Genomic DNA, 16,088 nt, shown 5'->3' with positions numbered 1-16,088 from the left:
ATATATGTTTGAGAGAGAGAGAGAGAGATAGAGAATCAACCTTTTTCGTCTTTAATTGCCGTTCAAAACGAAATTGAGACTATAGGACAGCAGACATTTTATCAAAGTCAGTTGTTCAGGAAATAAGAAAGGCAGCAGACCTAGGCTGTCACGAGCGGATATAGAACTAGTGATCCTTGCATTGTAAATATGATTCTCTTAATTAAATGAAAGTAAGAGAGAGGGGGACTTAACCCGCTATAGGGCGCAAAAATGTACATGTATGATGTATGGACTAGCGACAAAAGTATATAGCTTAAACACCATTTCCTTAAAGATATATATATATATATATATATATATATATATATATATATATATATATATATATATATATATATATATAAGTGTGTGTGTGTGTGGTTCAGAAATTTGCAACCTTTTAAAACTGAGAGTCATATTCTTTAATTTAGTTATCTTAGTCTGTGCATACAATAAAAAGTACTACTTTGTATTACGCGCTTTTCAAAAGGGTCCAGTGTGGAACTTTTCGCGCGTTGTAGAAACAATTTCTTTCCATTGTAACTTATCAGGTGAAGAATACAAAAGTTACTTTGTAGTTCACTGTTACCGACAAAACAATGTGTCCTACTCAAATTTTAGTTTGCTTTTTTGGAATGCAGAACAAGTGTGCGGAGACTGGTTTATCTGAATGTTAAATAAACCCAATATGCATATATTTCGGTAGTGACAGTCTTAACACACACACACACACACACATTCATATATATATATATATATATAAATATATATATATATATATATATATATATATATATATATATATATATATATATATATATATATATATATATATATATATATATATATATATATATATATATATATATATGGATGTCAGCACATTGTGCGGGACATTATTAGCAATGTGTGGAGCATGCGAATTCTCAATATCTTCTGTAATACCTGCTAAGTGTTCAACACGGTATGTTGTTGTACAACCTATTTCCGTCAAGTTGTAGTTTGCAGGTGTGGAACTCAAGAGGCCCTTTCTCGTGTCCTGTTCAACGCCATTTACAATGTCATAGAACCAGTCTTGATAAGTGGAGTAATCATTATGTCAAAATAGAGAAAACATTCATAGTTTCGATTGTTTTCTTCTTAGTTTAAACTTTATGAAAATGAATCTATGCTAATAAAAATAAATATATAATACTGTTAAAATTCTATGTCTTAGAAATGCAACATAAAGAAGTTAAACTAACATTTTAAGATGGGTATGAAATTTCAAAAGGCACGTTATTGTGAAGTAAATCTATTTCAATGATAAATGTCCAATTACAATGTACAAGGATATAGGATGTTCCCAATGATTGCCAGTAGTCTTGAATTTCCAGATGTAGCACAACTGTCCTGAAGGTACTGTTATATCACTGTTTCAATCAAATATGTTCTAGATTCAGCGAGTACTTTGTTATTATCAAAGGAATACTTTAAATAATTCCTCACAATTTCAATCTGAAAACAATTTTAAACGTTATACATTGCATAGACTGATCATAACAGAGGAATTAATTGTTTACGCAGTAAGCTATATATACAAATTTTGACTATACCTATGAGGCAATTGCCTGGTCTGGGAATTGCGAAATTTCCTCCGAATTGTAAACAAGTTCGTTTCAGAAAATAAAGTAAACTGTGAACAAGGTAACTCTTTGAACCCTTTGAATTTGAGCAAATACCATGTCCAAAAGGAGGTAGGCAAAACCTATATGGACATAGTTAATCAGGCCACATCTGTCAATTAATGTCAGGTCGACACGAGTGCCCTTTAGGTCCAACTAGGTGTCATAAGAAATATGTCAAATGAAAACCCATCTTCTTATGTACGTCCACTGAGGATAAAAGTTGATTATAATACCATTCCATTTTCGATAAAGTCCCTTTTGAAAACTATCTGCCCATTGGATTGCCTGTCTGAATGGGTTTCTCTGAGCACTGATTGGATATAGGAATCTAGGTTAAAACTGAACAAATTATCTTTATTACGATAGCAGAGTTTAAACTTTGGTCAGATTTAAAGACAGGAAATTTTTGGCGAAATCGTATATATATATATATATATATATATATATATATATATATATATATATATATATATATATATATACAAGTTTTCACTTGACTTATGACGTAATTGAACTTTCTAGGAATTGCGCGATTTACTAAGAATTGTAAACAAGTTCGCTTTCAGAAAATAAAAAGAAATTTGAACAAGACGAGGCCTTGAACTCACATTTCCAGCAAAGACCATATCCAAATGGAGGTAGGTTAAACTTATATGGAGATGGTCAAGCAGGCCACAGCTCTCAATTACTGGCAGATGTCAAGCAAATAGTACAAATTTAAATATACCAAACAATCGATCTATCTGTATATATATATATATATATATATATATATATATATATATATATATATATATATATATATATATATATATATATATGTCTGTCTGTCTGTCTATCTATCTCTATCTATCTATCTATCTATCTTATATATATATATATATATATATATATATATATATATATATATATATATATATATATATATATATATATATATATGCATCCTTTGACCGTATCATAGTCAGCACTTTGTTGAACTGACATTGAACGGTAAATATCACTAGCTATACTAGTGTGTACACTTTGTAATAATTGAGTCCACTGCTCCTTGGCCATTACAAATTTTCAGCAACATTTTAAAAATAAGGACAATATTCGTCTACTTCTTTTTCTCTGAAATGTGGAACTAATCTAATATTCTTTGCAAGATCAAACCTTAAATTTGGATTTGAAGTATAAATGTGCTCTTCACTTGCCAGTTCCATTTCTTTCACTCTACGTTGATATTACCTCTCATACTTCTCTCTTTTCATTTTTATCTCTCTTTCTCTCTTTCTTCCTTTTGTAAATGCATTTGTTCTTTTTTGTAACTGCATTTGTCTTTCTCTTTTTTGTCCTTATCTAACTGCATTTGCATTTGTTTTTCTTTCTCTCTTTCCTGTCTCTCTCTCCTCTTTCTCAAATTGCAACTTTATTTGTTCTTTTGGAAAATAACATTTATTCTTTTCTTTTCTCCAATTTCATTTGTTCTTTCTCTGTCCCCAATTTCATTTGTTCTTTCTCTTTCTCCAACTGTAACTGCATTTGCATTTGTGTTTTTCTTTCTCTCTTTCCTCTCTCTCTCTCTCCTCTTTCTCAAACGGCAACTTTATGTGTTCTTTTTCTTTCTCCATTTTTATTTGTTCGTTCTCTTTCTCCAATTTCATTTCTTCTGTCTCTTTCTCTAATTGTAACTGCATTTGCATTTATTTTCTCTTTCTCCTTTCTGAAGCTCCAGCTTCCTCAACTCCAATTCCATCTTGTATTTTAATTATAATTCCTTCATTGTTGTGTCTGAGTCTGATACAGACTTACTGATCGAAAGCAAAGTACTTTTATCCAAAAACATTCTTTTCTACCAAATACTGAACCAAAATATTTATTATTTCCTGTTTCGTTAAGAAAGCCTTTTACTTCAAAAAGATCGTATTTTCTGACAGGTAGAATCAAATCATCTTTTTTGAAAAAGATCTAAGTGCTCCTGGGTAGGATTTTTAAAAAAATGATTTCTACTTTTGATGACATTTTAGAAAAAGCTTTCCTATTTCACTAAGATTTCAAAAACTCGAGAACTCGAATTTTAAAAATAATGGAAAAGTTTTCTGAACAATTCTATCCAAAATTCAAAATTATCTTTAGGACGAGCTACTAATTTTCTTATGGAACGTGTTTATGCTAGAATAAAATGCAACACAATAAAGAGTGAAAATCACAAACTTTAAAAATACCAATAATTTATTTCGCTGGAAAAATTCTGCAAAAATGAACAAATATGAACTTAAGGTTTCAGGAAATCACAATCAGAAATAATATAAGAATACAATTTTAGTAGTCCTAATAATCAAGGAAGAAAGATGAACCTTGTCTCCAACTAAGTCTTTGCCTAGCAATAAAAGTAATGCCCTCAACGGCTAAATCAGAGACTGTTCCATCTGTCAAGAGGCGTGAGACTAAGTCTGATGACAAATTTGCACAATGTCGAGGAACATTAGCAAAGCCATATTCTACTCCTTGAATAAGAACACTTTTATTAGAAGAAGTCTTTTCCAAAGAAGGCAAAGTACCTGACAATAAAAGACTGAGAAGCTCCTGGGTCCCTTACATTTTAATAGGGATAGGATTGGCCGAATCACCCAAGAATGATATAGATCTCATCGATATGAATGGTTCATAATTCTGCATAATCAAATTAGACTTGGGTTTATTATACCCAGCAAATATATTGCTTTCTTATAAATTTTAATATTTTTGTAAGTATTCTATATGAAATTCAAAATTATCCTTAGGGCGAGCTCCCAATTTTCTTATGTCACGTGTTCGGCTCGAATAAACAGTATCACACGAAATAATGAAAAGCAGAAGCTTTAAAAAATACAATAAATTATTTCCCTCGAAAGAAATCAGCAAAAAATAACAAATATAAACTCACAGTTATATAGAATGAAATCCAAAAATAATCCATGAATAATTCAATAATACAATTTTAGCCGTTCTAATAACAAAATGTTCTACTGATTTCACGTTCGGAAACCACCGAAGAATCGACGAATGAAGAATATGTCGTATGCTGCAATCTGGAGTGTTGAAGTCTGCAGTTCTTTGTAGAAACCAGAATAATATCTCCAGTTTATGATAGCTGAATAACGTTTTATAAAAACCGATTTTGTTTCAAAATTCGTAGCATCCACGTAAACAATTTCTTTTTTGTTTAAAATAATTAGTTGTTGTCGAAGTCGTGATGTGATTTCGTCTTTAAGATGTAAACCATTTTTTTTTTTATTTCTTAGAGTAAAATGATTGGTTTTCGTCAGGGTCAGGGTCACACCGACAGGACGTGATCTTTAACAAGGATTTAGCTTCTATAAACTTCCAGAAGATGATCACGTGACCCCTTGCTTCCTTTTACAAGACCATATGTTTTGGAGAATTATTCGTAGTTGCAGCATAGCTTTTTCTTACATTAGAAGTTGTATATTGCGCTGTTTGGAGCTATTTCAAATTACTTGGATTTAAAAGGATTAATTGTTGTATTTGTTTGGAAAATACGTGTCCTTGTGTAATATTGTGGAACAAGGACAGCGTAAAGCGGCCATTCAAGAAACTGGTTGATGATAACGTTTACACTATGGTACCGTCGGCGAACATGTTAGATGATAGTAAAACACCATTTCAGCTCCGACAATCTAGTCCATAGGATGAATGTGGTTGACAAATTTCATGATAATCATCCAAGGAGTTTAGAAAGAGTTGCGGTAACTAATTTAAGTTAAAGTGCGGACTTACGATGGGGTTTGATCTGTCAGTAGAACAGTCTGCGAAATAAAATACAGAGAGAGAGAGAGAGAGAGAGAGAGAGAGAGAGAGAGAGAGAGAGACCGAATCAGAGAGAGAGAGAGAGAGAGTTGTGGTGGCCGTACTGGACTTCATAGCTACATCATGTTCTTTCAAAGGAAACTAGACCATGTTATAAACGTGCTTCTTAGGTTTTATTGCAATTCGAAAAGTAGAATAGGAGTATTGGCAACAAAAAAGGCGAATTAATGGCATGGTGTGATGTCTTTTGGATTGTTGACATAGCTTTAACAAATTTTCAGTTAAATCGCTACAATATCTGCAATGTGACAGCTTAAAGTGGTAACTAGCACTGGGGCATCGTGTCGCAGACATGTAGCGTGATGTCCCACCCAGGCACATTATCCTGAAACCAGTCCGACCAGTCCCAACACTAACCTCTTAATGATGAGCGCCAAGTTAGTCAGCTATAAATACCATTTTTGTAAGTCTTTGGTATGACTCGACCGGAGATCGAACCCATGACATCCCACCACCGGAGCGGTCTGAGGGACGACATATGAACGATCACTCCGTTAGCTCTGGTCTTCTCTGACCAGGAAACAGAGAACAATGGTCCTATTCTGCAAATTGAATCAGATCAGTTGATGTTTTGAAAGGTATCTGCCCAACAACCTGTGCGTCTAAACAATTTTCTGTCCTTGAGTACTAATTCAAAATAGGTATTTCGGTCAAACATGAAGAAATTATCTTTAATATGAGATGAGGGAGTTTAGTTTTCGGTCTTTGTGTTCACCATTTAATTGACACCAGAACATTAGTACTGAATAGTGCAGATGTATAAGCGTACAAGTACAATTGTCAAGAACGCAGCAGGGTAGGACATATACGTTGGCATGTGTGAATATTGTACTCGTGCTCTTTGCGTTATAAATCCGTGTAATACAACATGGTCTTTCATTTCCAATCAACAAATTAAGGCCTTAAGGCTATAAGGCTATAAATGGCAGAAACAATATTATTAAAGTACGTTGCTCAAGGATATACCAAGGCAGCAGACCTAGGCTGGCATAAGTGGATATAGAACCTGTGACCCTTGCATTGTTCGTTTTACACTCTCAATTAACTAAAAGTAAGAGAAAGTCGTATAGCACGCAAAAACTGTACATCTGTGATTTTTGGACTACCGATAAATAGAAGATCATTAAAACATTTCAGCACATATATATCATTAGTGTTCGGGTATTGGAAACCTTTTATTACTGATGTGTCAGGTTCGCTCAAATGTGGAGTGGTACGTGGAAAATCATATTCGTTTCATTTAATTATCTTTCTCACTGTAGACAAAGAAAAAGTACAATTCGTGCTGTGCGCCTTTCCCATGAGTCATGCGTGCATCTGTTGATATGGTATATAACGTATTTCCTTCCGGGGGTAGCTTTCAGGTTTCAAATTCAAAAGGTACCTTGTCCTGTCCTGTTCCCGGCCAAAAAACTTGTGTCGTATCCACAATCTCGTTTGTTGCTCCAGGAAGCAGAACAAGTCTTTTGGAGCTACAGTTATCAGAATATCACACTGAAGCAAATATGCATGTTTTCCGTCGTTCCATAAATATTTCTTTGAGGCAGAACATTGTACGGGACATTATTACCAATTTGCGGAGCAATTAAATTTGCAGTACCTTCTCTCACACTAACAGAGATTGCATCACGGTCCGAGAGTGTCCAACGTATTTACTTCTGTCTGTATGGAACTCAAAAGGCAGAGCCAACCTTCATAAGTGGAGTAACCATTATGTCAAAATAGAGAAAAAATTCATATTTTCGGCTTTTGCTTATTTTAACTTTATGAAAATAAATTTCTGCTGATATAAAAATATAACACATTGTTCAATTTTCAGGTCTTCAAAATGCAACCGAAAGAAGTGATACTAATATTGTAATTCCCAATCAACAAATAATGGATTTGCCTAACATATAAATATGGAAATAAAAGTTCAAAAGGCACATTATTGTGAGCTAAATCCCTAATATTGATAAATATCCTATTACAATGTACAAGAATATAGAATGTTCCAAATGAATACCAGCCGTCTTTAGTGTCCAGCTGTACTGCGAATTCCCACGAATTGTAAACTAAAAGCAAATTACGAATAAGGTCTGGCCATGAAATCAAATTTTCAGCAGATACAATGTCCACAAGGAGGTAGGCAAAACTGACATGAACGTAGTTCTTCAGGTCACATCTCACAGTTATGGACATGTCCAACTAGATGTCATATTAAGTCTGCCAGCTAAAACCCCATTTGTTTATGACTATCCATTCAGGAGAAAGGTTCATGATAATAACGTTTTCAATATGCTACCTTTGAAGGACATATTGGATGTATCTGCAAAACCATTTCAGCTAGGGCAAAGTAGTCGATAGCATGAATGTATTTGACAAATTCAATGCTAATCATCAAAGGTGCATAGGAAGAGAACAGTAGCGCTAACACGTGTGTGATTAAGTAAGGACTTACGATGGCCCTTTGATTTGTAAGAGGGAGAGTCTGCAAAATAATTTTAAAAAACAGAGAGAGAGAAAAAGTTGTGATGGTGATACTGGATTTCAGCGCTAAATCATGTTATTTTAATGTAAACTAGACCATGGTATCAAGTTACTTCTTAGGCTTCATGGCTATTTGAAAATTAGAATAGGAGTAGTGCCAACAAGAAACGTGAACTAAAGGAAGGAGGAACGACAGATGAACGATCATCCCGTGAGCTCTGGTCTTCTCTTACCAACATAGAGAGAACAATGATCCTTTTAGGGAAAAGGAATCAGGTCAGGTGACGATTTGAAAACTGTCTGCCCATTGACCTGTGTGTCTTAACAATTTTCTTTGAGCACTGGTTGAATATAGGAATCTAGGTTAAACTTGATAAAATATCTTTGATAGGATATGCGAACGAATAGATTTTGGTCTCTCATACTGAATAGTGCAGAGGTATTATGAGAAAAATACATTCGTCAAGGGCTCACCAAGGTAGGAGATATGAGTTGACAAGGGCTAATGTACTCGTGACCATTAAATTCTACAGCCAACAATCTACTTCCTGGTCTTTGATTGACCATCAACAAATTACGACTGTATAGAGCAGAAGCAATGTTTTAAAGTACGTTGATCAAGAACATACCAAAGCAGCAGACCTGGGCTGGCATGGGTGGATATATAACATGTGACCCTTGCATCTGATACACTAAATTAATTGAAATTAAAGGAAAGTGTGACTTAACCCTCTATTTGTCGTAAAAAGAATACGTGTGATTTTTGAACTACCGACAAATAATGTATTTTTAAAACAATTCAGCAGGTATATATCAATATAGATCAGGAATCGGCAACCTTTTAGAACTGATGTGCCATGTTCGCATATTAGAGAGTGGTACGTGGAAAGTCATATTCGGTTAATTTAATTATGTCTTTTGCTACATAAAATAAAAATAAAATTCGTACTGTGCGCCTTTCCATAGAGACCTGTGTGCAACGGTGACACGGTGTAGAAAGTTACTCCTTACGGGGGTAGTTTTCAGGTGTCGAATTCAAAAGGTTCTTTTACGTTTACATATAGGTAGAGTTATATAATGTGCGGGAAATAATTAGTAATTTGTGGACCATGCACAATTCGCAAATGCTCAAAAGTTTATGTCATACCAGCAGGGGATTCAACACAGTCCGTTGGTGTCCAATGTATTTCCGTCCGGCTGTAGTTTGCAGGTGTGGAACTCAAAAGACGCTTTCTCGTTTCTTGTTCCCAGCCCTTCAGAATGTCGCATAGCCAATCTTCATAAGTGTATTAATCATTATGTCAAAATAGAGAAAACATTGATCAATTGGTCAAAAAAGTAAGTTTAAAATTGGGAGCAAATTGTTATTATTGAATGTTTCACTTCATATCATATACCTATTAAAGCTAGAGCTGAACAATTATTTATCTATATATTTATCTATATATATATCTCTGTCTACACACACACACACACACACACACACACACATATATATATATATATATATATATATATATATATATATATATATATATATATATATGTATATATGTATATGTATGTATATATATGTATATATATATATATATATATATATATATATATATATATATATATATATATATATATATATATATATATATATATATAACTGTAATATTTAAGGTATTTTATTGGTAATATTTAATCCTTCTGTGTCTTTGTTGGCAATAATTTTTGACGATCCAAAACTGGCAGCTAGTGCTCTGTAAGAATATTTACATGGATTTTCATGAAAACAATTTATGGTCTGATATATCAGTAGCTAGGAATTATGAATCAATGACATATTCAAATTTCAAACCAACATTACTCACTTGTCACGGCTATATGCAGGCAATTACATACAAAGGTAAAAATAAAGAGACATTGAAAAGGTTAGATATCCTATACAATTAGTAAATTCATCATTGAAGCTTCTTTACTTCAATTTGATAACGCCTGTTTTGGATAGTATATGGGATAATATAATCCAGTTCGAAATTGATGAATCAGATCGTGCAAGCAGATGCAGGCCATATAGTTTACACCATATGCTTAAATGTTGTGGGAGAGAAAAGTGGGAAATCGTTTATAAAATGATTACATTTAACGATAAAATATGTTTGATCATAATGTGGATATTTGTTCCAACGTGATGCATCCCTGGTACGAATTTAGCCACTTCCAAATTATCATACGAGCATAGATTAGAATAAATTTGCCTATACTTATATATTTTTAGTACACATATGGTGTGTTTCTAATATATATGCTTATTAGATGCTGTTTTATATTAATACATTACGGTATTCGATTGTTTTAAAATATATCGTTAACTTTGTGAATATTTGCAATTATTTGACTAGAACAGTTACTTTAACATCTTAAAGCTAATTGTTAATAGGGACAACACTCGAAATGAGGTTCCAATCACTACTCAGTCTTCTTTTTCTTGTACGATTTTTATTTGTTTCATATGATGACATCTGCTAGAGAATGATGTTTAAAGCAAGTATCACAGTTTACAGAGGGACGCAGACTACACTAGTACGATGCGTGGAATATTAGCTATGTTTGGGCAAATGATAATTTAAGAGAGAGAGCAAACGTTCTTCACTTGTCAGTATAAGAATACCTGCGAAAGTTTGGTCAAGACTAAACATTATATAGAATTGTTGCTAAAAATGTATTGTTATTGTTATTATTGTTATTATCATCATTACCAATTGATCCATTTTCCCTTTCCCACCAAACGACCATACACCATCGTACTTTTGTACATATCCATCAGTTGTTGAATTTGCGTTTATCTACATCTATAATTGAAACAGTTTGTCATATATGAAATGAGATTCAATATATATTTTTATATTTCTTACCTGTTACATAGCTGAAAGATTCTTCTATCATACCAAATGCATAGTTTCCGACAGCTCCATTATGCGTATTCGCGGACTCGTTCAATCGCATGTCGCGTACGCATGATCCAGTATAATGCTGGAGGTTCGTTACAATGTTCTGGCCTATTTCACAAGAATTAGTGAAAGTCCCGTTTACTCTGCAACTGTAAGCTGCATTGATCGAACACGAGGACAGGTTCCTATCGTGAAAAAGAAGTTTAATTAAAACGTTTCGTTTAATTTCTGAAATCTGGGTATTTTCTTTCAATAAATGGAATATATTTATAGGAGCCAAAATTGCCCAATTCAGAATCTCTTCATTGTATGATTTATTGAAGCAGAAACATGAGTGACAATGTAGATAGATAAGTCAATGCACAAAATTCCATTTTCAGAATATTATGGAGCATACTTCATAGCCCTATGATATAAGGTTTTCAGCTTAGCATGACTCTAAGACACGAATTTAACGCATTTAGCGAAATTAATTTAGTTTAGATAATATATTTGCATGATATTTCGTGTCATTAGCGGAAACAATTATTTCACAATGTGCTAGATGGGGCATCACGTTTTTGCACAAAAGGAAATATAAACAGCCGTATAGACCATCTCGAAGCCACACTAGAAACAATAACTTTCAAATACCTTGTTAAGCGTTCGTCTGATATGCGTTATTTTAAAAACATTCCTGCTTTCGTGATATACCTCTTTTCATTAAACACAAGTAGAATTGAAGTCAGTAAAACTTTAAGACTACACTTAATTTAAGCAGCAAAAGCGTTTTGAAATAGGATTTTTAATTTGATAGACTTGTTAAATTTCCTCGATCAGCCAGCTTCAGCTAAATATTGTTTTCCCTATACAGTATAGCGGCTGCCTTGCTTTCGGCGTACAGAACTATACCAGTTAAGATACCACGGCTCAGCACAAAACTACATGAACTTCAGGATAATATGTTCCTCTTCGTATCAGAGAAGATTATACATATATATATATATATATATATATATATATATATATATATATATATATATATATATATATATATATATATATGCAATCGTACTCTACTGGCATTGTATATTATACCATGACGTAATGAACCTATTCAGCTTCAATAACGTGAGAAAAAATTATTTTCCAGGATGTTGCTATCATTCTCTGTAAAGTGATAAATATATCCCTCTTTTACCATAAAATATACATTCCATCTTTTAAAAGAAACATACATTTGTATGATGAAAATCTAAATTAGCGGGAATAAATATTTTTATTTAGTTTAGATAATATATATAGTATAGTTATAGTTTTTATAGGTGGTTAACGACTCAATTTGAAAATCAATCTAATATATATATATATATATATATATATATATATATATATATATATATATATATATATATAGTGACATATATCTGCATCACCTATTAAATTGATACTATAGTTATACTTCAGTAATTTGGGCTCATAACACTTATATTGCAGATTCTTTAATTCAGTGCCTGCCTGGTGTGATAGTAAAAGAAAGCTTACAGCACGCGTACAATACAGTTATATATCAAAGCTGCTTGCCTAGATCATGGCAACAACTATTTCGGTCAAGTACACCATGCATTTTGTTTGAATGGATGTTACAAAATATCAGTGAAACGCGGAATGCAACTTTCCTGTAGATATATCAAGCACACCTTGATTGTTCATTGGGTCAATAAAATGAGAAAGTCAGATTGTGGTTGTTAAGTTAGGTAAGAAAAGTATGATTTAAACTGTTCTAGTGATTAAGATATTTTTGATGTGGTGTACATATAGGATCTATATAAGATAACATAAACACCACGTATATTATTCTCTACATATTTATGTCAGCTTTGTGAGTGACTGTGTGTGTGACTGGGTGTGTGTGTCTGCGAGAGAGAGAGAGAGAGAGAGAGAGAGAGGAAATCGTGATTTATTTTCAATATGTTCTTTGGACTTGAAGCTTTTAAAATCTTTATTCTAAAACAAAGAGTACCTTGAAGATTATGTGATATTGATAAATGACTTGAATATTTAAATAATTCAGTCGGATTGTGTCAAACTTGCGATATTCATCTTTCCAGGGATTACCTTCAGGTGAGAACGTTTGGATTTAGAACTGGGACTTTTCAATGGTGCTAGCACGTTAGGCCATAAACCATTAGACCCTTCAGTCAGAATACCTTTGAATAGTTTCCGGATAAATATTGCGATTTAGGATAATATTCTAGAAATTCATGCACTGTAACTTGCTTTTATTTCCTTTACTTTGTTAGATTTTATGTTTTAGGGAAAACAATTTATATTTTGGAAACTTGAATGATTGTTGGGTTTATCTTGTTTTGTCGCTTAGCTTAGCCAACAGGCGTAACTATGTATGTTGATTTTTCATTTTAAAAATATTATTGAGCAAAATAGAAGCTAATGTGGAAGGAATGACTCGTAGTCCACGTATAACTTCGATGGTTGCCTTAATACCATGATCATGTAAATCTATTTAGCATTTTATTCACATAAATCGTCGTGATAGTGGTATAATAATTATACTTTATATTTTTTTAACTGATCAAGAATGACATGATTTGTTTGTACACATTGCAATCAAAAATAGCAATCCACCATAATCGAATTATACTAAAAGTTTAAAACTTTTATAGTAAATGTAATGCGGATATGGAAATATATATTATTGGATTCTTGTATTGGAAATGATAAAGAAGAGTACTTACATTCCTTTGAGTTGTTATTGCATCCAGACCGAAATATGTTTCCTAAATTAAAATAAAGCATTATGGTATGTCAAAGTAAATTACGACCTGTAATTTAGACATCACACATAATTCTGCATTTCAGCCAAGAAAGGGTGATTCGATGGAAATCTTATCCACTTATTTTTTGTAATTAAAAACCAGAGGTCAAAGGATCTTTATATATATATATATATATATATATATATATATATATATATATATATATATATATATATATATATATATTACGCAAATGAAATATCTGCGGTTGAGAAATGCTTAATACGATGTGTATGTTCGGAAATACTTTTTATGTTTAAATGAAGAAATGTCCCTTACTGGTATCATATGATTTTGTGTCTTCCTTGTAATTGCTATAAGTTTAAGATAGAGATAACAATAATTGTCATAAAGAGGGAACTTCTTTGTTAGCTTGCTTCTTATGCTCCTTGTCAAGTGTCAAAGCATTTTAATGTGTCTGTTGAACAATGAAATTTAGTTCGGATTTTCATTCGACTCTGCTTCAGAGATGTACACCTCAATTATGCTCGATCCTGTTATTGGATAATATTTATTGGCCTATCATTTTTTGGTTTTTCGTTCTGCAGAAGTCGACTGATTCCATGTCATAATCAGCATTGGAGAGATCTAACCTTTCTCGTGATAAAATACATCTGACTAACAATATTGATTGATGTCTGAAACCAAACTCTTGATGTATAGAACAAATAAAAATTATTAATGGTCAAATCATGAGATAAAGATAATGTCATTATAGCAACCATAAACTATTAAAATGTTTTAAGCAACCTGTTTCATTATGACATATTGCATTTATGCCAAACGTCTCTTCCAGCTGCGACCAGTAATTATTGTATTAATAATATATACGTACGCGCAGACTATCAAAACAAATTAAAATAAAATAGATCAAATCACCCCATAATTAATTCTGCCTAGCTAACGTCAAATAATGTACGTGTCGATCCGAGACGTATTTCCTTTTATTATTAATGTAACTGTAGGATCTTGCAAAAATGCGCTAATTACCGTACGAAATTTATGCAGGTACCTTGTCCCAGTCAACGAGTAAGATTCATGCGCTGGCAAGTCTCAGAGCTTTAGAACCTTCTACTCAATTTTACGAAAAATAATGTCGATTGCATATCAGCAATTGCAAGCAGTAAAATATACAAATAAACATAATTCACTTGACTCTTCATAAAATGAGACGATACGCAAATGGGTGTCACAGTTATTTAAGGCAGGGGTTGGCACCGAGTCAAGGCAATCCCATTACATACGGAACAATGTGACTTCTGCTTAGCGCAGATTATAACCCATCTACCTGGATTTCATTGTCTCAGTGCCAAAACACTAAATAAACTCTGTCTTTCTTGATTCTATATTTTGTAAAGCATAATGCATTTATAAATATAATTGAAATTGAACGAGATTACTAAATAGAATGTTCCAAAACACCTCTTTGCAATTTCATTCTAAGCCACAACTAAGAAAATGAACAAAAGCGCAGTTCACTTTGTTACGGCTTTTTGCTTGTATTCCTTTGCAACTATCTACGATACAATATAAAAACAATGTTAATATAACTACATTAAATAGTCAAACTGTCACTTTTTGGGTTGCCAGTAGCTCTGAAAAGTTATAAATGGATATCTAATTGATCTGTCAAAGAAGAAAAGAAAGAGTTCGCCCGAATAAAACAGATGGTTTAATTAAATATTTATTACTGGCATGGTTCAGAATTATTTTGGTTTAAGAGATAGAAGATCGTTTTGGTATTTAGTGACACTGAGGTCAGGAATCGTAGAATAAATCTCTTCTGAAACGAACTGATATTTTAAATGTATACCAATAGCTCTAAGTATTCTTTGCTTTTTCTAATTCATATTTCATTTATATCATTGTCATATATACTGGTTAAAGATGGGTTGAAACTAGCCAACATTACATTTACGTCCATCTAAACCGAGTCATATTAATTATGTTTTGTTCTCCATTATTCTTTTATTGGAAAATTATCTTATTCAGTAAAGGATTCCATTTTAATGTTCTGAATGGCTACGTTACAGTTAAAAATAACTGCTTATGTTAATGTGTGATGCTGTATGCGTCCTTTTTTGTGTAAACTATGAAGTGAAATGTGACATCAAAACGAACACGATACAACAGACTCACCTCAAGGTTTCTTCTCTCTTGGCTCTAAACAGATACACATATATATGTCCGCAATCAGCAGAGTTCAAATTCTTGCCTGGTATAGTCATACGCTTAACATCTATGTACCTAGGTAGACTTATCAATCATTGGTTTGGACTAACCCACTATCCAGAAAGGTAGGCATATGTCTATCTTGAAAA

General features: G+C 32.7%; 1 protein-coding gene across 4 annotated transcripts in view; it reads right to left on the bottom strand.

Annotated features, from left to right (window-relative positions):
- LOC149802280 (uncharacterized) overlaps positions 1-13,740 on the bottom strand; it is a 101,708-nt gene extending 87,968 nt beyond the window's left edge. For 3 of the 4 annotated variants that reach the window (XR_016420802.1, XM_089956707.1, XM_089956709.1), the window contains exons 1-4: positions 13,687-13,740; positions 10,916-11,136; positions 9,160-9,288; positions 967-1,095 (exon numbers count right to left, since the gene is read on the bottom strand). Coding sequence is in view for 3 of the 4 variants with exons in the window: in XM_089956707.1 (XP_089812833.1) it covers positions 967-1,095; positions 9,160-9,288; positions 10,916-11,136; positions 13,687-13,688 (481 nt within the window). In the remaining variant the exon portion in view is untranslated. The remainder of the gene's footprint in view (positions 1-966; positions 1,096-9,159; positions 9,289-10,915; positions 11,137-13,686) is intronic. The other variant, XM_089956708.1, reaches the window with a different exon arrangement.
- Between the last annotated feature and the right edge of the window lie 2,348 nt (positions 13,741-16,088).

This window comes from Sinohyriopsis cumingii, chromosome 4 (assembly GCF_028554795.1).
Source record: "Sinohyriopsis cumingii isolate HCF-2022 chromosome 4, ASM2855479v2, whole genome shotgun sequence".
Classification (NCBI taxonomy): Eukaryota; Metazoa; Mollusca; class Bivalvia; order Unionida; family Unionidae; genus Sinohyriopsis; species Sinohyriopsis cumingii.
Note: the sequence above shows the minus strand (reverse complement) of the source record. Positions and strands in the feature narration are given on the sequence as shown.